Source organism: Triturus cristatus, chromosome 2_1 (assembly GCF_964204655.1).
Source record: "Triturus cristatus chromosome 2_1, aTriCri1.1, whole genome shotgun sequence".
In the NCBI taxonomy this organism is placed as follows: Eukaryota; Metazoa; Chordata; class Amphibia; order Caudata; family Salamandridae; genus Triturus; species Triturus cristatus.
Window position 1 is genome coordinate 1,193,747,636 of NC_140581.1, and position 22,802 is coordinate 1,193,770,437.

The 22,802-nt window shown below is 48.1% G+C and overlaps 1 protein-coding gene across 4 annotated transcripts in view; it reads left to right on the plus strand.

The window, feature by feature from the left end:
* HOOK3 (hook microtubule tethering protein 3) overlaps positions 1 to 22,802 on the plus strand; it is a 1,476,018-nt gene that overhangs the window by 638,052 nt on the left and 815,164 nt on the right. For all 4 annotated transcript variants that reach the window (XM_085636641.1, XM_085636638.1, XM_085636639.1 and 1 more), the window contains one exon: positions 19,860 to 20,000. In XM_085636641.1, the coding sequence (XP_085492767.1) occupies positions 19,860 to 20,000 (141 nt within the window). The remainder of the gene's footprint in view (positions 1 to 19,859; positions 20,001 to 22,802) is intronic.

Genomic DNA, 22,802 nt, shown 5'->3' on the forward strand with positions numbered 1-22,802 from the left:
CCTTTTGATTTTGATAAACGTTTGGCTGCTTTACAGGATCTTGATGAATTTCGGGCACTACAAAGCAACGTGCAAGTAAAACGCACCGCCACTGGGGAAGTGAAATCCGTTTCAGCAAGACCTGCCTGGATCCCAAAAGTCAGGGATCTGGTCAGAGAAACAAATTGTGGATAAGAAAGAATTTGGGCCATCATCCAGAAAGCCTGTACCGGACCTGGCTGTCGAAGGAACAAGCACAGTACTTCTTCCGCCTCTTGCCGGCAAAAAAGAAGAAATTTGTCTCAATTGATCTGATAAAACCACACTATGCGGCCGATCCTGAATAGCAGGTCACATGGGCTCCTGGGTAGCCGCCGCTCTCCTCTTGTTACTATACAGGAAGGTCAGACTGAAAGACTTATAATGTTCGAAGAGTCTACAATTCGAAGTAATGGAGTTACCAACAATGAAACCGAACTCGTTCCTTTTGAAATTGAACAACAACAAAATTCAAGAGAAATCAAATATCAATTCGGCCTAACACTGACATCTACATCAATATGCCTCTACAGGAGACAACTGCCAGTTCAACAAAACCTGCTGAACTATCAATGATAGATCAAACTGCATCTGGCTACTTAATCGATTTCGACACGTTCTCTCTGGATCCAAGTGAACCTGAGTCACCATCAGCTCCAGTTTCCTGCAAAAAACAACTTCATGATTTTTGCATTTTTCTGAAAAAGACATAACTATTTGCACCATGACTACAGCTCTGGATAATAACAGGAATACTGTTCCTACTCTTCTGGATAGGTTTAGCAACTGTATTTACCTTAATCGTGACTGAACACTATCTCCCAGAACGCTCTGCAGTATCAAATGTGAACTTGGTGCTGAAGCCTCATATGTCATCTCATCGTGAACAAAGAGACCTGTCCAATGTGAACATTACAGCAGTTCCAGTTCCCAACAGAATAGTTTGGGATACGGTTTCTTATGATGTATTTGGTCCCACTGAACTTTTAAAAATACTACTTGTGTTCAAAATTTCTTTAAATTATATCATCACCTCAAGTACAGGTTCTGACGATTGGGATTTTGAAACTGTTAATAACGTGTTGTCTGATTTAGAACTGTCTGCTGCATTTTCAACAAATGAAATGTTGCACTCTTCTGATTTTAACGAAATGTACTGTTATCAACACTATGGTCATCAGTTTTTGCATAAAACAAGTGCACCACATAATGTTTTCGCACACCACCAATGGGAACATTGCCCAACACCACCAAAAGGTAGTTCACAAACATTTGCACAAAAGTTTGCTTATTTTTCTGGATTCAATGCATTTGATCCATGCTCATGTTATTATATGCTTGTACCTTCATCTGTAAGAAAAGTATGCTCACTAACACAAAACAGATATAGTCTGCATCCTTTATTGCCCAACTGTCTGAACAGGGATTCGGCTTATGGAAAGAGACTATAGACATTAAATTAGTCTGGGGGACTAAAGAATGGCAGTTTCAGGGAACCGAGGAACTACTTAGAGCATGTCTCATACCACAACAAATGATTCTCCTGAACAACACTGTGCAACGGACTTCCTGTCTTGGGTTAGCCAAGATTAAGGACTTGAACATACCTCGCATTCCCTCGTGTTCACACTTCGAGGATTGGCACAATTACACAGAAAATGGTGAGGGTATATGACATCATGCACCGCATTTCATACAATTCAACAGCCCCAATTTGAAGGGATAGTTAGTGTGGCCTATCGACACAAATAGGTGTCAGTCAAGATTCAGGGGTACCGCCACAGGGTTTAGTATCCATAGGCCTGACTTAACCTATGTACAACGAGAACATCCGGGGTGGTGACATCATACAGTGTTGGGAAATTATGCCTAGACTGGCTAAGAACGTTGACACTGTCTCAGGTGAAACAACACTTGTCTCTACTGTCAGATAACATGGATCTCAGGGATTTGTTACTAGGGCCACGTCAGAGACGCTTCTTATATGCTGTTCATAATGAAATTTGGAAAAATCTCCCAACAGGAAGCTGCGGAGAGATTGCATGAAATTGACAGAATTACCTTGGAAAAGGCTTTGGCTGTGGTTGCTACGGCATGACCACACTAACATCCAGAATGTTTTCACTGGGCAACATGGTATCTTGTGCTGTAGATATAATGGAACAGGATCTACCCTACTTACAACACAGTCAGTTACATTCTATAACGTTATTAAGCTGAACGCTACAATCATTGCGCTCTGGTTATGTGCCCTGGCGATATATCAACAGAATTCTTTGAGTGGATCTCTCATTTGCCAGGGCATTATGCTTCATGGGGCCTGTCATGGTTCAGTAGCGAACTTAACCTGTCATTTGAAAGGTTCCCCAGCTGCTGTGATTAATCTAGTGATCAAGCTGCTCTCGAATGGGAGTTACTTAATGCTGAATGATCAAGGTTGTTGCGGGATGCTTCCAGACATCGCCTATCTTGTCAAAGTTCCAGGGTTACTTGTTGTATGCAAGTATTGTTTCTCTGACCCACACAATCAGGGAGGCACCGTTATGGCCTTCATTGAATGTTTCCTTTATATGGTTTTATACTCTGAGCCAAATGAAAGCCATGCTTTTACAGAAAGATGTGCCCTTAACCTCAGCCCAAGAGACTTTGGATCTCCAGGTTGCAAGGTCCTCCGCTGAGATACAGGCACTGGTACGGACTGACTGCCCTTTCCATTTCGGAGAAATGGTACAGCGCATCTTTAATATGTCTGATACGAAGGGTATAATACACCTATTTAAGACCATAGGTTCTGGACTGTTAAGCACCTTTCAGTCAGTCTTCGGAGTGATTCCAGCCTTCATACACTTAATTCGGAAGCATTTTTGGAGGGATTCCGCTAATCCTGCTACTGGTAGTGGGAATCCTTATTTTAATTTTTCTACTATGCAATGGATGTCCCAGTCACCAAGTAAATGGAGAAAACGCTCTTGTAGCCATGTTACCATGATCGCATGGTACTCAATCTTGGCACACCTCGACTTCGGGAGCTAAACGAGTCTTGGTTTCTATCGTTTGGACCAGTCTGGATTGACTGTGTTCTGCCTGTTCTCCGCTGCTTGTTCTTCAGCTATGAATGAGTGTTGGATCTCTGTCTAACACTTCCATTGGTTGCGCCACCGGATGTGGATGCATTGCTGGACCTGTTAACGGCCCACATACTGCAGTGTCCCCCGCGTATTCCAATGTTGATATTGGCTTTCTTAGAGCCACCACGGGACGCTTCAGCTCATGTTGACTCGTATACTGGCTCCACTACAGGCTAACAGGCTTTGGATATTACAAATGCTGCACAAGCATGGGCTGTGGGAACTGAGAAAGATCATCTTTGTGCAATTTGCCTGATCTTTGAGGTGTTACAGGGACCGTCGTCTGTGCAGGAAAGCAGCAGTGATGTTGCGTCTCCTACACGACACACAAACATTTGTCTCTCCGTGTGCTTGGAAGAATTCAGCCTTTTTTTTCCAAAACAGCCAAAATTGGAATTTTATACAATTATTTTCTTTTATATACTATCACTGAGCTCCATGGCTTTCAGACATACTCAGTGGCTCTGACTATATGTATGAACATATTTTATAGGACTATTAGAGTTTATTTTTTAGAGATTTTAGGACATTTTAGAAGCTTTTTAATAATGTTTAATGCTGGAATAGAATGTCATTCCTTTTTTTAGTATGTCGTCCGGTCAGATGAGTAGGTGTTCTGTTTCATAGGGTACCCCAATATAGGCCTGAGTATTTTCCTAATCTTTCATCTACGTTTGCCGTACCATTACACTACATAACAAGGTTTTGGTATTGACCTAGTTAAGCACTGCATAAAATGTTGTGTGGTTTCTCCCAAAAATGAGCCTCATTAATTATGCATGAAGATTCTCAGAATCTCAGCAGGATTACCAACTTCTCCTTAATAACTATGTATAAGGGTCATCGCTTCCGTCGTCCTCAGCCGACATGACACAGCAAGGTAGAATCCCCTGAGGGTACCTTTTGGGTATATATACACCGCATCTTGCTAAGGCTGGCAGAGGAGAAAGACTTCCATGCTGACTCGAGACGCTGCGGTTCCTGCACTCCAGCTTGCAGTGGTCCGACATCCCTCGCGGGGTGTCCATCTCGAGACAAAAACAGGGTCCCACAGTCTCTCACTTCAGGTAATGGGATTGGCTTCAGCCTAGGGTGATTCTTGGCTCTACGCCTACATACTTGCTAGGTGCACTTGGGTACATCTAGCATTGTTAGTGTCTTGTATTTATATGCTTGCATATATTAATTGTTTTTAGCACTATGGTAAAAATCTACCACCCATTTTCTCTATTGGTGCTCATAAAATCATTTATATCTGTTTCTGTCTTATGATTATTTCAACACACCTATTTCACACTAGAATGACGCTGGTTCAATAAATGCTTATTGAAAACGTCCCCACTTTTTATTCTGTGTATCTCTCTGAGACAAAGTGAGCTAGAGTGACTGAGCGAAAAGTACTGTACTGTTTCCATGATCCCTGATGGGACAGAGTTGTCATGTTCAATAGTTACCAAGAACTATTCTCTCCTTGGTAAGAGGAGTTTACAGTGTCACTGTGAGCTAGCTGGTATACCGGCGAACATACCTGGTGGGGGTGTCTGAAATCAGTCTGGACACCAATTCCACAGTCTGTTGTGTAAACACGCAGATTCTATATAGATTTATAGGTACTACACAACACTCCATTCCACCTTCGTACGATCGCATGATGGAGGATCATTTGGCCCTTCTCCGCCAGGAAGTATCGGCTCTCTTGGCCAAGGGAGCGATAGAGAGGTAGACAGAGAACTAAGTTGTGGTTGGTATTCTTGCTACTTTCTTATACCCTAGAAGGACAAAGGCTTGCATCCTGTCGTAAACCTCCAGGCCTTAAACTTCATTCTCCGGAAGGAGATGTTCAAAATGCTCACCCTAGCCCAAGTTCTGTCGGTACTCGACCCAGGAGACTGGCCAGTGGCGTTGGACTAGCAGGGTGCTTATTTTCATATCCCTGTCCTGCCGGCCCATAGACTTTACCTTCGGTTCACGGTGGGCCACAAGCACTTTCAGTCCTCCGTGCTCCTTTTTGGCCTTACCAGTGCCCCTTGGGTGTTCACAGAGGTGATGGCAGTGGTCGCAGCTCATCTGCGCAGATCAGGGGTTCCAATCTTCCCCCATCTCGATGAATGGCTGTTGAAGGCAGGCTCGCCCCAGCTGTTATCGCTCCAGACTACGGCGGACCTCCTGCGTTCGCTGGGGTCCACTATCAATGTGCCGAAGTCACACCTGACTCCCTCTCAGACGCAGTTTCGGGCCTATCCTCCTGAGCAGTGAGTCTGGGATATTCGGGCTATGATACTGATGTTTCAGCCTGTAACCCGGATTTCAGTGAGATTAACTCTGATGCTGATGGGCCTCCTGCATCCTGCTGGTGGATCATGCCAGATGGCATATGCGGGCCCTGCAGTGGGACCTGATGTTCCAGTGGGTGCAGCATCTGGGAAATCTTTCAGAGTATGTCTAGATCTCAGAGGGAACTGCATACCTACTGCAGTGGTGGCTCACTACCAGTATTGGGTCAGAGGCAGATCCCTCTCTATTCCCCAACCAGATCTAACAGTAGTGACAATGTGTCTCTTCTGGGATGGGACGGACACTTGGGAGAGGCAGAGATCAGAGGCTTCTGGTCTCAGGCGAAGTTCGGCCTCCATATCAACCTTTTGGAGCTCCGGGGATCAGACTGGCACTGAAAGCATTCCTTCCCTCGCTCAGGCAAAGTGGTGCAGGTGTTCACCGACAACAGCACCACCTTGTGGTACTGCAACAAACAGAGTGGGGGGGTCGTTGACCCTTTGTCAAGAGGCTCTCCTCCTCTGGACATGGTTGGAACATCAGGACATGACCCTGGTGGTTCAAAACCTGGCGGGCTCCCTGAACCCCAGGGCAAACTAACTCAACTGTTGGTGCCTAGTGGATCACGAATGGCGTCTCCATCCGGAGGTGGTGTAAGGTCTCTTTCAGCGGTGGGGAGAGCCTTGGTTCGATCTGTTTGCCTCCAAAGAGAACGTGCAATGTCACCAGTTTTGCGCGTTGGAGTTTTCAAGGCGGCACTTGCTCGGCAACGCTTTTCGTCTCGAGTGGAGCTTTGGCCTCCTGTACACCTTTTCGCCTGTACCACGTCTGCCCAGAGTGCTCAAGAAGATCAAGCGCAACTGGGCTCAAGTCATTCTTGTAGCTCCGGACTGGGCGCAAAGAGTCTGGTACCCTGACCTTCTGAGAATGGCCACAATCGACCCTCTGATCAGACTGCCTCTTCGGGAGGCTCTTCTGTCACAGCAGCAGGGGAAGGTTCTTCCCCTGAACGCGTCCAGTCTCCACCTCCTTGTTTGGAGATGAAGTGGCGGCAGTTGACAGCTTTCGAACTTCGGCTCGAAATCTGTGATGTTATCTTGGCAGCCAGGCGCCCCTCCATGAATACGGTATATGCCTGTAGATGGAACACATTTGTGGCATAGTGCACAGCAAATGCTGTTGATCCCCTTTCTGCTCCTCTTTCAGAGGTTCTCTTATATATACCTTCTTTGGTCCAGCAGGGTTCTGCTTTGGGCATTCTTAAAGGATATTTCGCAACCCTCTCTGCTTTTCTTGGGCTACCAGATCAGCTTTCTTTATTCAAATCTCCTATTGTTAACAGTTTAAGGGTCTTACTCGTCTGTTCCCTCCATCCCCTTTTGTATTGCCCCAGTGGGACTTAAATTCGGTACTCACCTTCCCTATCTGTGCTCCCTTCGAGCCTCTTCATAACTATCCCCTGACTCTCAAAACTGCTTTTCTGGTTGCCATCAGCTCTGCTGCAGGGTGAGCTAGCTCCAGGCTTTAGCTTATAGGCACTCCTTTTCTATTTGTCTATCCGGATAAAGTGGTGCTTCGGACCAAGCCTTAATTTCTTCCTAAGGTCGTCACGCCTTTTCATGTGGGACAATCTATCACTCTACCCACCTTTTATCCACCCCCGCATCCCTCCCAAGGAGAAGGAGAGACTCCACACTCAGGACCCAAAACGTGTATTGTTTTTTATCGTGATCACACAAAAGACTTCCAGGTGGATGATAAACTCTTTATTGGCCATGTGGATGCCTAGAAAGTTTGGGCTATTCAAAAGCTGACGCATCTACTGATGAGTTGTCCTTTGCATCAAAATATGCTATGCTTTGGCGAAGAAGGACCCTCCTGTGGTGTTGCATGCTCATTCCACCAGAGCAATGGCAGCAACCACGGCATTTAACACGTGGAGTTCCAATCCTTTACATCGGTCAGGCAGCAACATGGGCATCCTAGCACACGTTTACCAGACACAACTTCCTGGACAGCCAAGTCCAGAGGGATGGGTACTTTGCCTGTTCGGTCCGCCAGGATTTTCTGGTATGGTCTTGGTTTGCAGACCCTCCTCCGGGGATGGTATTGCTGGGGCATCTAATCTACGGTAAGGAATCTACAACTAACTGTCTATCAGATGAACAATTTACCTTTGGTAACGATGTATCTGGTAGAGACATATGTTGGTTGTAGATTCTTTACCTCCCCACCCATCCTCCCCACTCTACGAACTGATTTCTAGGGATAGGGACTTCCCTAAAGGGCTGTAGTTTTGACGCACCAGTGGTCAGTGTCTTTCATGGCTCTGAGCTTCTGGCGTGGAAAGTCGTGTTAAGAACTGACGTCCACATGCATGGGCGGCGTCTATGTAGGCACAGCGATATCAGTTCCAGCGCCCACAATGCCGGCAACGAACAAGGAGCCGACCAACGCCACCTAACGACGCGCATGGGTACTGCTAAAGAAAAAATCTCCGGATCCAGACTGACCCTTGGGGGAAATTCTAAGATAAGGAATCTGCAACTAACCTATGTCTCTACCAGATGCATCATTACCAAAGACAAGTAACTTTTTCTTTGGTGATAAAAGAACAGCCTCATAGATAAGCAAAGATGGGATCCCTGTTATGGATACTGTTGGGTAAATCTCTATTGATAATCACATTTGAGTAGTCGGGTAGCAGAAGTAACATGCATACCTAGCAGCTAAGGGTGTGATGTTGTCGAACAGGGCCTTTGAAAGTAGGATATGTGAGATCATCAAACAAAGCTTTGAGCACAATATAGAGTACACAAAGAGAAAATCAATGGAATGAGAGATATTAAAAGTGGTGTTTTGGGCAGGGGAATGCATGGCTAAAACATAGGACTAGACTGCAATTAGAAAAGACACTAAAAGACCAGGAGAAAGACATGATAACCTTTGAAAATGATTTGCTGACTCATCCAGACAGTTGACCTGACTGGATTCCCTGAAACACAAAATGAGTGGAACATCGGAGACACTCAAATATGTCATTATCACCTACAGGCAAAGATTGTACAGGAAGAGAGATAAAACAGGAAACTTCTGGCATGGGCCCTAAAGAGGGAAACATGCATACACCACATTACACATAACGGATAGGAAGGTAAATTCTACTTTATTTTCAATAGCAACCTGATACAGGAATTCTTGTGAGACCTTTGCTTAAGAAACAGAGATCTTTGATATTTGAACGAGACACGTTAGTGATAGATTCCTTACCTTAGAATATCCCCAGGCGTCAGACTGGATCCGGAAAGTTTTCGTCAGCAGTACCCCTACGCAGCCCAAGTAGGCATCGTCGTCCGGCTCCGCGTACGTCGCTGGCGTCTTATTCGCTGAGATGACTTCATCGGAGCTAATTAGACTGACGTCAGTTCTTTCTTTTTTCGGCGCCAGCAACCGCAGATCCGAGAGAGAGCAGTACTCCTCGTTAATATTTTAACTTGGTTTCTGAGACTTGTTTCTCTTGTTTTGTCAAGTCCTCGACTTCTGGTGCAGTAGGGATGCCCGGGTTTAAGTCCTGTAGGGACTGCTGTCGGAACATGTCAGTGGCGGACCCGCATAACGTGTCTCTTCTGCTTGGAGCATGCCCACAACCCCGATTGTCGGGCCATGGCCCAGAAGGCTTTGCGGGAGGGTTCCCGAAAGTTGTTGGAGGCCCGGCAATTGGTTCCGCAACGCTCGAGGTCCCGCTCCCGTGGGAGGTCGAGGGACAGGTCGTGGGGCCGACACTATCGTTCGTAGGAATCGAGGACAGGTAAGTCAAAGCGCCATAAGAAGTCGAAGAAGCGACGTCGCTCTTGGTCTACCCCTACACGGTCGTGGGACATGGTGGAGGGGGCGGGGGTCGCTCCCCCGCGACTCCGGTGGAGCCTCCGTTGTTGCCTGCGCCCTACCCGCCTTTCCCGGGGCCGTACGCAACTCTTGAAAAAATACGGGTATTCCTGTCGGCCATGGGCCGTTTATTTGTCCCATCGGGTGCCTCTGGAGCACCTTCGGGCCCCGTGGACCCGTTGGGTGGTTCTGCCCCCGTACCGCCGCCTTTGGCCCAGGCTACGCCGGCAAGATACCCTGCGGTGCCGGACATGACACTGTTGCCTCCGGGGCCGGACTACGTCGAGCCTGGATTGATCTAGTATCCTCCGATTCCTATTCCAGATGGGGAGCTTCTTTACTTTCCCCGGGCCCCTCGTCCTTACCTGCCTCTTAAACAGCCGGTGGACGAAGGGGAGTACTAGGAGGATTCTGAGGACCCACTCAAAGCTCAATGTGAGGATGAATCGGACTGGGAGGGTGATATGGAAGGTCCAGGCGATCTGGTTTTCTCCCCCCCCCCCTGGTGCACTGTCCCCTTCTTCCGTAGCTACGGAGGAGGTTGGGACTTTTTCTGTGGTGTTGCGTAGGGCGGCTGAGGCTCTTAACCTTGAGCTCCCTTCTGTGCCTATCAGGACCAATCTCCTCCTCCTCGGCGGACCCACTACTGCCCATTAACGATGCGCTTACAGACATTCTGTTAAGTACCTGGACCAAGCCTAACACAGGGGTTCATGTGGATAGGAGTGTGGCACGATTCCATCGCCCGGTCCCGGGCGACCCCAGTTTTCTCACCCAACACCTGAGAGCCTGGTTGTCCAGGCCTCTGCCTCGCCGAGCGCATTCCCTTCCGCACCTCCGGACAAGGAATCTAAAAAACTTGAGCAGTTTGGGGGAAAAAGAGTTTCACCTCTGCCAGTTCCGGGTTGCGAGCGGTGAATACTGCATGCATGTTGGGCTGCTATTCCCACTCTGTGTGGGACACTGTAGCACAGGTGCTGCCACAGTGTCCAGTGGAAGCTCGGGCGGTGCTCTCCCAAGCCATTACAGTGGGGAGAGATGCTGCAAAATTCCCTATCCGTTGTGGCCTTGAGACAGCCGACTCCCTCGGCAGAGCAATTTCCACGATAGTGGCGCTACGCTGTTATGCCTGGCTCAGGACAACTGGCTTCTCCGGGGATGTCCAGAACACTTGGTTGGACATGCCCTTTGATGGCGCGCGCCTTTTTCATGACAAAGCGGATAGCACTTTGGAACGCTTTAAAGGCTCCCGGGCTACAGCCCAGTCCTTGGGTCTTGCCACCACGCGTGCTCCTTTGGGGTCTGCCTTTCGCTCCTTTCAAGGTCAGGGTCGAGGCGCCCAAACGCTTTCCTTTCAGAGCCGCCGGCCTGCGCAGCCACAGTCTCAGCGCAGCCGCGGTCGAGGGGGCCCGCCAAAGTGGAGCACAGGGCCAGCGGACGGGTCAGTCCACCACCACCCCTGCCACCACTGCCTCAAAACCTTCCTAGTCCAGTGTTTCAGGCCCACCGAATGCTAGTGGGCGGCAGGATTTGCCATCACCTCCCCCACTGGTGCATCATCACTTCGGACAGGTGGGTTCTGCAGATAGTCCGAAGGGGCTACTCCCTCCCCTTCGAGACTACCCCTTCAGCCATGCCGCCTCAGTACCACTGCATGTCGGGGGATCACTTGGCACTTCTCCAGCAGGAAGTTGCGGCCCTCTTGGCCAAGGGGGCCATCGAGCATGTTCCGACGCCAGAAGTAGGTTGTGGTTGTTACTCCCACTACTTCCTGGTTCCAAAGAAGGACAAGGGCCTGCGTCCTATCTTAGACCTTCGGAATGTCAGTCGCTTTATCCGGAAGGAAAAGTTCAAGATGCTCACGCTTGCTCAGGTCTTGTCTGCCCTAGATCCACAAGACTGGATGGTATCGTTGGACTTTCAGGATGCTTATTTTCATAGCCCATCCTGCCGGCCCATCGGCGTTACCTGCGGTTCACGGTAGGCTACGAGCATTTTCAGTTCACCGTGCTCCCTTTTGGCCTTAACAGCGCCCCTCGGGGGTTCACGAAAGTGATGGCGGTGGTCGCAGCTCATCTGAGCAGATTAAGGGTCTCAGTCTTCCCCTATCTCGACGACTGGCTGTTGAAGGCGGGCTGGCCCCAGGCAGTCGTCTCCCACCTCCAGACTACGGCCGACCTCCTGCATTCGCTGGAGTTTTCAGCCCTGGTCCTGGGTTTCGGTCAGGAAGACACTGACTGCTGGGCTTCATGGCCTCCTGCATCATGTTGATCAATCATGCCTGATGGCATATGCGGACTCTGCAGTGGGACCTGAAGTTCCAATGGACACAGCATCGGGGAAACATGTCCGACTACGTCCAGATCTCGGAGGGCACTGCACAAGACTTGCAGTGGCGGCTCACGGACCAGTGTTGGGTCAGTGGCAGATCCCTCTCCCTTCCCCAACCAGAGCAGACAGTGGTGACGGATGCGTCCCTCCTGGGATGGGGCGGCCACATGGAAGAGGCGGAGATCAGAGGCCTCTGGTCTCCGGCGGAGGCCAAGCTCCATATCGATCTTTTAGAGCTCTGGGCGATCCTGCTTGCACTGAAAGCATTCCTTCCCTCTGTCAAGGGTGGGGGGGGGGGGGGGGGGTAGTGCAGGTGTTCACAGACACCACCGCCATGTGGTACTGCAACAAGCAGGGCAGGGTGGGGTCGTGGACTCTCTGTCAGGAGACTTTGTGCCTCTGGACGTGGCTGTAACGCCAGGACGTTATCCTGGTGGTTCAACACTTGGCAGGTTCTTTGAACGCCAGGGCGGACGAACTCAGCTGATGGTGCATGATGGATCACGAATGGCGTCTTCACTCAAAGGTGGTAGAAGGTCTCTTTCAGTGGGGAGAACCTTGGTTAGATCTATTCGCCATCGAAGAGAACGCACAATGTAAGCAGTTCTGCACGTTGGAATTTCCAAGGCGGCACTCACTCAGAGACGCTTTTCATCGCGAGTGGAGTTGCGATCTGTTGTACGCCTTTCCGCCTATACCACTTCTACCCAGAGTGCTTAAGAAGATCAGACGCAACCGGGCCCAAGTCATTCTTGTGGCATCGGACTGGGCTCGAAGAATTTGGTATCCCGAGCTACTCAGTATGAGTGTGGATCCCCCGATTTGACTGCCTCTTTGGGAGGATCTTCTGTCGCAGCAACAGGGGACGGTCCGCCACCCGAACCTGTCCAGCCTCCACCTACTTGCGTGGAGATTGAGCGGCGACAGTTGATTCCATTTGACTTGCCTCCTGAAGTCTGTAATGTGATTCTGGCAGCCAGGCGTCCTTCGACTAATTTGTGGCGTGGTGCAGAGCGAAAGCTGTAGACCCCTTTTCTGCACCTCTTTCTGAGGTCCTATTGTTCCTCTCTCTTTGGCCCAGCAGGGCTCTGCTCTAGGCACTATCAAGGGCTACCAATCTGCTCTTTCAGCCTTTCTCAGGCTGCCTGATCAGCTCTCTCTTTTCAAGTCCCCTGTCGTTAATAGATTTCTCAAAGGTCACCTTTCTCCTCCTATTCCTTTTGTGATTCCTAAGTGGTACTTGAACCTGGTTCTCACATATTTAATGTGCGCTCCCTTTGAGCCTCTTAGTAACTGTCCTTTGCGGTTATTAACTTTGAAAACTGTCTTCCTAGTGGCCATCACCTCTGCTAGGCATATGAGTGAGCTCCAGGCTCTTTCATGTAAACCTCCATTCCTGGTGATTTATCTGGACAAGGTTGTGCTTCGACCACGTCTCTCCTTTCTGCCAAAAGTAGTCACTGCCTTTTTTCTCGGGCAAGCTGTCACTCTGCCCACTTTATTTCCGCTTCCGCACCCTTCCAGAGACTAGGAGAGGCTCCACCGTCTGGACCCAAAACGTGCGCTTTCATTCTATCTCAACCGCACACAACAGTTCCGGGTGGATGGCCAGCTCTTTGTTGGCTTCGTGGGCGCCAAGAAAGGCAGAGCTGTGCACAAGCGGTCTATTTCCCGATGGGTTGTCTTGTGTATTAAAGCCTGGTACTCTCTGGCTAAAATGAAACCTCCGGTAGGGCTGTGCGCCCATTCTACCAGGTTGACAGCAGCTACTACAGCATTGGGATGCGGTGTCCCCTTGCAGGATATCTGACAGGCAGCCACGTGGGCCTCGCTGCATACTTTCACTAAGCACTATTGCCTTGACAGTCAAGTCCGGAGAGACGGCTTCTTTGGCCGGTCTGTTGTCAATGACTTACTCGTGTGATTTCACTTCGCAGACCCACCACTGGGGTTGGTATTGCTTGGGTATGTATTCTAAGGTAAGGAATCTATCACTAACGCATCTCTTTCAGATGCACAAGTTACTTGTGTAACAATATATCTGTAAGAGACATTAGTTAGTGTAGGAGAGCGGCATCGACTGCATAGTTGCCCCCAACTTTTTGCTGATGTTTTGACTGTTTTATGACACTAGCCAGGCTGTGGCCCTGCTATCCAGGACCCCAGCCTATCTGCGTCTTCTCTAAACTGATGTGAGTACCCTAGGTACCTACCAATTGGATACTGAGGACACCCTGTCAGCCCCTTGTAGATGGTACCCTAGGTACCCAGGGCATGGGTCCCTCAGAGGCCTACCAGGGGCTGCAGCACTTATTGTGCCACCCCTGGGACAGCCATACAAACTGACACCACCAGACCACTACTGTAGTCTGGGTAAGGTGGTGCTTGCACCCCTTACAGGGATATAGGTATCATGTATCCCACTTAATACAACACATATATCCTCATAGGTCACCCCTAAGGCAGGCCTTGCTAATCCTACAAGGCAGGGTGCTGAGATATGTGTGAGGGGGAACCCCTACCTGAGTAGGGCCCCTCTGCAACCTTCGTAAAACTATTGCTGGGTTGTTTGTAGTGCAGCCATACCATATACTCTTAACCGCATTATAAGTAATCGCGGTAGCGTGATAACTTGAGAATGGCTACACAGAACCATAATGTGTTTGGTGTCAAACATGTAGGAATCATACCCCCAATCCAGCCATGGGAGTGAGGGCATGATTCCCCCCTGCTAGAGGGGCGATATGGGAAAAGCGGCAGAATTTAGACACCAATTTAAAAGTGCACACGTAGTACAAAATGGATGTTACATGCCACCCACACGACTCTGGCTGCCTGTTGCTGGGCAGAACTCCAGCCACGGCAGCTGGACAATAGGGATCTTGTTGCAGGGAGGTGCTCCCACCTCCCCAGACAGACTATGTGGATTGGAACTGGGTTGGTGCACCATAGGATGTTTTTCAGAGTGGCATGTAGGCTTCTCCAGTGCCTACTTCTGCATACACCGCCTCAAACCGGTTCAGGGGCTTCCTGTCCCCTGCCCAGGCGGGAAACCACACAAAGGGGAGAGGGTGTAGCCACCCTTTCCCGCCTGAACTCTCATTGGTGGGCTTTGATCTGGACACACCCGTAATCTTGGGGATAAAGGTGAATACAGGGTCCCCAGAGCCTCAGATTATTCTTGGACTTCACAGACTTGAACTTCGACTTTCTGTCGCACAGCTAAATGAAGAAATCTCCCTTGGGGTAAAGGAGTTACCCGCCTGCTTGGCACTGAAACACTGCAAGTGACCCGGTTGGAACCTCGCTGCTCCTACGGACATCGACGACTCTTTCCTACCTTGAGGTGGGTTTACAAGCATCCCAGAGGCCAGTGAGTGTGCACAGCAAAGCTCAGCACCGTGGACCCCATGGGTGCCAAGATCCCCAATACCCCAGGACACCGGCCACCTCTTGCATAGCACCCGACCCCGACGAGTGGGGAAGTTGTGCTTTGGCCCATTATTGAGCCAACCTCTCAACATCATCTGTGCCAAAGATCGATGCCCTAGCCCGCTCCGGCGACCCGTGGGCGCATCTTTACGCACGCTAAATTGCTGCCTCCCGCGGTCCCTTGTCTCTTGACTGGTGGGCCCTAGCGGAGGTCAATCTTCACTTCCAAGAGTTCCCCTGGTTGCTCCAGGCCTGCTCTTCAGTCTCCTCGCTGGAGACCTCGCTCAGACCTTGTGGGTCTGCACCAGTAGCTATTTTGTGTTTCTTGTGTGGGTTGCGGTTGCCAAGGCTTAGTGGATCTAATCCGGACACTAACACCGCAGCGATCCTCATCCTTCGTGGGACAGTCCCCCTCCAGAAGCTGGCCTTCCTTGACGCCTCCTGGACCCCGTGGCTGACGATCCAAGCTACACCTCTTCCACCTGGAAGCACCTGACATTGAAGGGCTCCTTCTCCTGAGCCCCCTCGTCACTGTGCCGTGACCCAGACTCTGTCCCCTCTGCTTTCAGGTCCTTCTCTACAAGATCTACATTTTCAATTTTCACGACATCGACGACGCTTCTTGCTAGCAGCAGTTCTTCACGTTTTGCCATTGAAAATCAACCCGTGACCCGACATCGAAAACGACCTATGCAACCGGCTTCCCTGGGGCAGGTAACAGTGGTACCTCGGTACTCTCGTGGGTGTGGTCCCTTCAAAAGCTTAACTCTAAAGTATTGAACTTGAACTCCTGCTAGAAGTGTTTTTAATCTTGTTAAATTCAACCGCGACATTCTCCATAGGCTTTAATAGAGATCCCGACAATAGCTTCTGCCACTGCACGCGTCTCCCGTGGGTCCCCTTCCTCACTACCTTGGGTGGTTTCACAAGGGGCCAGCGACCCTAAGTGCCCTAGGCATTGTCTGTAGAATTGTGGGGCCCTATGATTCCAGTGCTATTTATTGTAACTATCAATGCTTGTTTGAATTGTATCTTTACCTCCAGCCTCATAAAGAGACTAGTGGGATTATTCTTAGAATAAATACATATATTTTATATATATACCTGTGTGGACTACTCTTTCATTTGGTTATTCGAGAGGTTATCTATGGTAAAACAATAAGCTTAACACTCCTTCAAGACTTAGCCTGAAGGCTGCTCCCCACAGCTACCACTAGGATAGCTTTCTTTAAAGGTTGTCTTTAACCTATCACCATAAGAGTCGAATTGGACTGGTGCAAGGTGTCCCCTATAACTAGTGGACAGCATATGCCAGGCCAACTTCTCACAGTTAGTGATAGATTCCTTGCCGCCTGCCCATCCTCCCCGTTCTGCAAACTGTTCTCTAGGGTTCAGATCATCCCTTTCAGGGCCCTAGTTCTTTTGCACCAGTAGTCGGTGTAGGAAGGTGGAATCTGACTAATGGTTGCCCCCAACTTTTTGCCTGGTATTTGAGTGGTTTTTGACTAATCTGGCTGGGATCCTGCTATACAGGACCCCAGCCTATCTCCTTTCTCCCTAAAACTGATGTGAGTACTCTAGGTACAAACCTAATTGGATGCTGGGCATGCCCTACCAGTCCCTTGTAGATGGTACCCTAGGTACCCAGGGCATGGGTCCCCCAGTAGGCCTACCAGGGCTGCAGCACTCATTGTGCCACCCTGGGACAGCCATACAAACTGACACCACCAGACCACTACTGTAGTCTGGGTAAGGTGGTGCTAGCACCCCTTACCGGGGTATAGGTACCCTCTATCCCACCCCATTACAACACATGTACTCTCATAGGTCACCCCTATAGCAGGCCTTGCTAATTCTACAGGGCAGGGTGCTGAGGTATGTGTGAGGGGGGACCTCTACATGAGTAGGGCCTCTCTGCAACCTTCGTATAATCGTTACTGGGTTGTTTGTAGTGTAGCCATACCATATACTCTTAACCGCATTATAAGTCATTCGCGATACCGCAATAACTTGAGAATGGCTACACAGAACCATATCGTGTTTGGTGTCAAACATGTAGGAATCCTACCCCCAGTCCAGCCATGGGCATGAGGGTGCGATTCCCCCTTGCTAGAAGGGCGATATGGGAAAAGCTGTAGAATTTAGACACAAATTTAAAAGTGCACAAGTTTCACAAAATGGCTACTGCCCGCCACCTACACGACCCTGGCTGCCTGTTGCTGGGGAAAACCCCAGCCTCGCCAGCTGGACAATAGGGCTCCTGTGGCAGGGAGGTGCTAGCATCTCCCCAGACAGGATAATGTGGATTGGAACAGGGTGGGTGCACCAAATGTCCTTTCAGAGTTGCACGTAGGCAGCTGCAGAGACCTAATTCTGCATACACCGCTTGGAACCGGTTCAGGGGCATCCTGCCCCTCGCCCAGGTGGGAAACACACAAAGGGGAGAGGGTGTAGCCACCCTTTCCCGCCTCACCACTCATTAGTGAACACTACTCTGGACACTCCCCTAATCTTGGGGATAAAGGTGAATAACGTGGCCCCAGAGCCTCAGAATAATCTTGAACTTTACAGTCTTGACCTTCGACTTGCTGCTGCCCAGCTGACGGAAGAAATCTCCCTTGGGATAAAGGAGTTATCCCCCTGCTTGGCAGGCACCTGAAACACTGCAAGTGACCCGGTTGGAACTTCGCTGCTCTCACGGACTTCGACGACTTCCAGCACCCTTGAGGTGGGTTTCCAGCGCATCCCAGAGGCCAGTGAGTGTGCTCAACGAGTTTGGGCACCGTGGACCGCGTGGGTGCCGAGATCCCCAATACCCCAGGACACCGGCCACCTCTTGCATAGCACACGACCCTGACCAGTGGGGAAGTTGTGCTTTGGCCCGTTTACGAGCCAACCACTCTACAGCAATTGTGCCAAAGATCAGCGCCCTAGTCCCCTCTGGTGGCCCGTGGGTGCCCTTTTACGCACGCCAAATTGCCGCCTCCTGCGGTCCCTTGTCTCTCGACTTGTGGGCCCTAGCGGAGGTCTATCTTTGAAAACAAGAGTTCCCCTGGTTGCTCCAGGCCTGCTCTACAGTCTCCCCGAAGGAGACCTCTCCCAGACCTCGTGGGTCTGCACTGTAGCAGATTTGTTCATTCTTCGTGGGTTGCGGTTGCCAAGGCTTAGTGGATCCATTCCGGACACTAACACCGCAGCGACCCTCATCCGACGTGGGACAGTTGCCCTCCTGAAGCTGGCCTTCCTCGAAGCCTCCCGGAGCCCGTGGCTGCAGATCCAAGCTACACCACTTTCCACCTGAAGCACCCGACATCGAAGGGCTCTTTGCTTTGAGCCTCCTGGTCACTTTGCTGTGACCCAGACTCTGTCCCCTCTGCTTTCAGGTTCTTCTCTACATTTTCTACATCTTAGATCTTCACGACTTCATCGACGCTTTCGGCTAGCAGCAGTTTGGACTACTTTTTCATTGAAAATTAGCCCGCGACCCGACAGCAGAAACGACCTTGCACCCGGCTTCCCTGGGGCAGGTAACAGTGGTACCTCGGTACTCTCGTGGTTGTGGGCATCTCAAAAGCTTAAGTCTAAAGTTTTAACTTTGTACTCCTGCTAGAAGTATTTTTAAACTGTTTATTTCCAACCGCGACATTCTCCATAGGCTGTAATAGAGATCCCGATAGCAGCTACTTGCACTGCACACGTCTCCCGTGGATCCCCTTCCTCATAACTGTGGGTGGATTCTGAAGGGGCAAGCGATCCTGAATGCCCTAGGCATTGCCTGTAGAATTGTCGTGGTTCTTATACCACTTTTTTGATATTTGGTTTGGTACCCCCCTGGGGCCCATTGATTTCTGTGCAATTTATTGTGTTTATAAATGCTTGTTTGAAGTGTAACTTTGCCACTAGTCACATAAGGGACTGTGGGATTCTGCCTAGAATAAATACATATATTTTATATATAAATACCTGTGTGGGCTACTCTTTCATTTGGTTATTCAAGAGGTTATTATGGTAAAACAATAAGCTTAACACTCCTTCAAGACTTAGCCTGAAGGCTGCTCTCCACAGCTACCACTAGGATAACTTTCTTTCTTAAACCTATCCTCAATAAGAGTCGAATTTGCCTGGTGCAAGGTGTCCCTATAACTAGGAACAGCATATGCCAGGCCAACTTCTCACAGTCTATCTCTGGCATTGCTCTGCGTTCATGACGCGGAAAGTAGTGTACAGAACTGAAGTCCACGCGCGTAGGCACGTCTAAGTAGCTCTGATGACGTCATCTCGGCGAATACGATGCTAGCGACGTATGCGGAGCTGCATGACTACGCCTATTGACGCGCAGGGGTACTACTGACAAAAACTTTCCGGTCCAGAATGACGCCTGGGGATATTCTAAGGTAAGGAATCCATCACTAACGAATGTCTCTTACGGATATATCGTTACACAAGTAAGTAACTTGTGCACCACTGTCACTAGGGAAGAGCTTTTAGTGTACATACAGGAAACGAAGTAGGCAAAAAACCCATATAGTGACAGTATCCCCCCCCCCCCCCCCAAAAAAAAAAAGCTATTTAAGACATGTAGAGGTTGTCTAGTTTCAACTAGAGGTTTACTTGAAGCATACAAATTGTGCATTGCTTTCAATGCAGGTGGTGCGTTTTCTACTAATAATATTCTATTATATTTTGTTATGTGCACACATCTAGATGCATCTCAGTGCCAAAATAACCTTGTTAAGAGCCATGGTTTGTTGCAAGTTGTTACATCACTGTTTGCGTCCTTCCCATCCGTAGGCTAGAGGCATCAAAAGACGATTACCGAATACGCTGTGAAGAGCTGGAAAAGGAGATTTCAGATCTGCGACAACAAAATGAAGATATGACCTCCTTGGCAGATGAAGCACAATCTTTAAAGGATGAAATGGATGTACTCAGGTAAATGGTTTAGTAAAAATCTTAATTAGTAAATACTATTGTGTTTGACTTGGAATTATTACATTCGTGTCTGAAAATGAAAAATCATACATATGTAACTCTCTGCCACTGTTTCAGTTGTACAGAGTTCTGTAAAAAGAATGCTGATATTAGTAATCTCAATAGCACTCTGCACCCAGCCTCATCAGGGCTATATTAAATATCAAAACTTCAGGATGTTGGCATTCATCAACTGTATCCCCAACTCATGAAGGGAGACTGGGCATGCTTTGTGGTCATACAAGATGCTTATTTTCACATTCCAATTGCATCAAACACAGAAGGTTTGTCTGATTTCTTGTCTGCAAAGCCCACTACCAGTACAAAATTATCCCTTTAGGCCTCAAATCCACCCCAAGAACCTATTATAGATGTTTGGCGATAGTAGCATCTTTTCTTAGCAAAACAAAGATCTTCGTCTACGCATATTTACATATAAGAAATCCAATAATAAGGAAACTGTCTTTGCCTCTAAACTCCATTGCCTCTTGGATTTTAGTGGTACTCAACACTAGTCTCTACAAGAGACCTCCATCTACAGCAGTGTTTAGATGATCATTGGACACAAGAACAAGGAGACTGGGCAGACAAGATTGTTTTGAATCAACAAGCTCAGCAGCCCTTCCAGTGGTGGCTAAACAATTAGAATCTACTCAAAGGCATTTCATTCCACCAAGATCATACATACCCTGGTGACAAATGCTTCTCTACTAGGCTGGGTAGCTCACTTAGGAGAACTAATAGTTCATGGTCCGTAATCACCTCAACAACAGCTTCACCACACCAGTGTTATCGAACTGAAAGCATTCCATGTCACTCTGAGCTTTCCATCTATCTCTGTTCTCAAACAGAGTTCTAGTAGAAAAGGACAATTGCCAAATAATGTTGCATTTCAACAAACAGGGAGGAACGAGATCAAGGACATTTTGGCGATAAACCTATCACTTCAAGCAATTCACTTACTGGGTCAGCAAAATCAGCTGAAAGTATTCCTTAGGAGACAATTCCGTGAAAACCATGAATGGGAACTAAACAAATACATCTTACAATCCATTTTCCGAGATCGAGGTTTCCCAGAAATTGATGTGTCCCAAAACAAAATGCCAACAATAGGGGCCCATAGTATCGGATATACAAGCATAAAGAAAAAGCCAATATCAATAATCGTTCTTCACAATACCAGTCATCAAAGACTTTCTGGAAGAACGTACAAATGTGTATCCTCCAATTTGAAGGACTGTCCCCCGTTGGAGCTGAATTTGGGTCTTCCCAGCACCTATTCAAAAAGACACATTGCAGCATCTTATGTGACAAGTTGCCATTTTAGTTGCAATTACCTCCACAGGAGAATCCATGAATTGCAAGCCTTTTTATTCACAAAACCCTACTTGATTTTCCACTGTAACAGGGTAGTTTTAAGAACACACCCTTCTTTTCTTCATGAAGTTCTCAAAATTCCATGTAAATTAACTTTCTCTTCCTGTTTTCTTTCCTAATTCTTCTTATCCAGCAGAGATAGCACTTCATTCTCTAGACATAAAGAAAGCCTTAAAGTTTTATTTAGATAAAACCAAACCCAATAAAAAAACACCGCATCTTTTAAAAAAATATATAATTTATGGTCCTTTCGTACAGGCTTAGCATCCTCCAAACAAACCTTTGCTCATAGGATAGCGTCCTGCATTAATGTTGACAACAACTGGCAAATAAATCTTTGCCTTGTAAGCCAAGAGCACATTCCCCTAGAGAAAAAATGTATTCTACCGTTTGGATCAAGAATGTTCCTATTTCAGAAATATGTAAGGTAGCAACTTGTAAATCATTTTATACTTTTACAAGCCATTGTCTAGATGGACATTTTCCAACTGATACCTTTGTGAGTCAAGCAACTGCAAAATTATAAGTAGCCCACTCAGATGTCTTATCTTTTCTACAAGCATTACTTGTGTATAATCTTTCACTTTCTTGCATTGACAGCTGCGAAGGGGGGATATGCTTTGTACTCTAATTTACATTCATGACTATCAGTGAGAATCCAAAAATGCAGTTCTGCATCATAGGTATTCTTACTGAAGTTATGAACAACTCTCCTTCCTCCCAGTCTGTCAATGTAATACAATGAAAAACACTAGTATTCAAAGTTTTCTGTGGGGTATCCTACTCTTCCATTCAAAAAGAACCGAGCCTGTGATGCCACGTCCCTGAGTGCTGTAATGGCCGCCGCAGCATTGCTATACATGTTGCTGTCAGCCAATCAGAGCGCTCACTCGTAAAAAGCACCCTCAGCTAATCAGAAGGCATGCATTTATCAATTTCAGCCCAATGATCCAGATAGGTATACATTTGTAACCTTAACTTCTCTAAAACTACTGAACAGATTTACACTAAATCACAAAAATCATGCCTTCTGGGTAAATTTCTTTCTGCCAAATTTAGTGTAAATATGTGCAGCCATTTGGAAATTGTATGTGGAAATAGCTTTTTGGGAGACCCCCCCCCCCCCCCCCCCCCCCTTTTTTTTGTGCTCAGGCCTAGCTTGATGGGTCACCCGGAAACGTTCAAGGAAGGAGTGGAGGATGACTAGCTTTTATACTAAGGTAAGTGGCTGTGCGAGTACCTGTATGGTTTATTAGTGCATGTGTGAGTGGGGTATAGAAGAGTGTGTGAGTTTGTGAGACACTGTATACATGAGGGAGCAATGTGTGAGTTATTGCATGGTTGAGCGAGTGGGTATGTCAGTGAGTATAATGGTGAATGAGATGC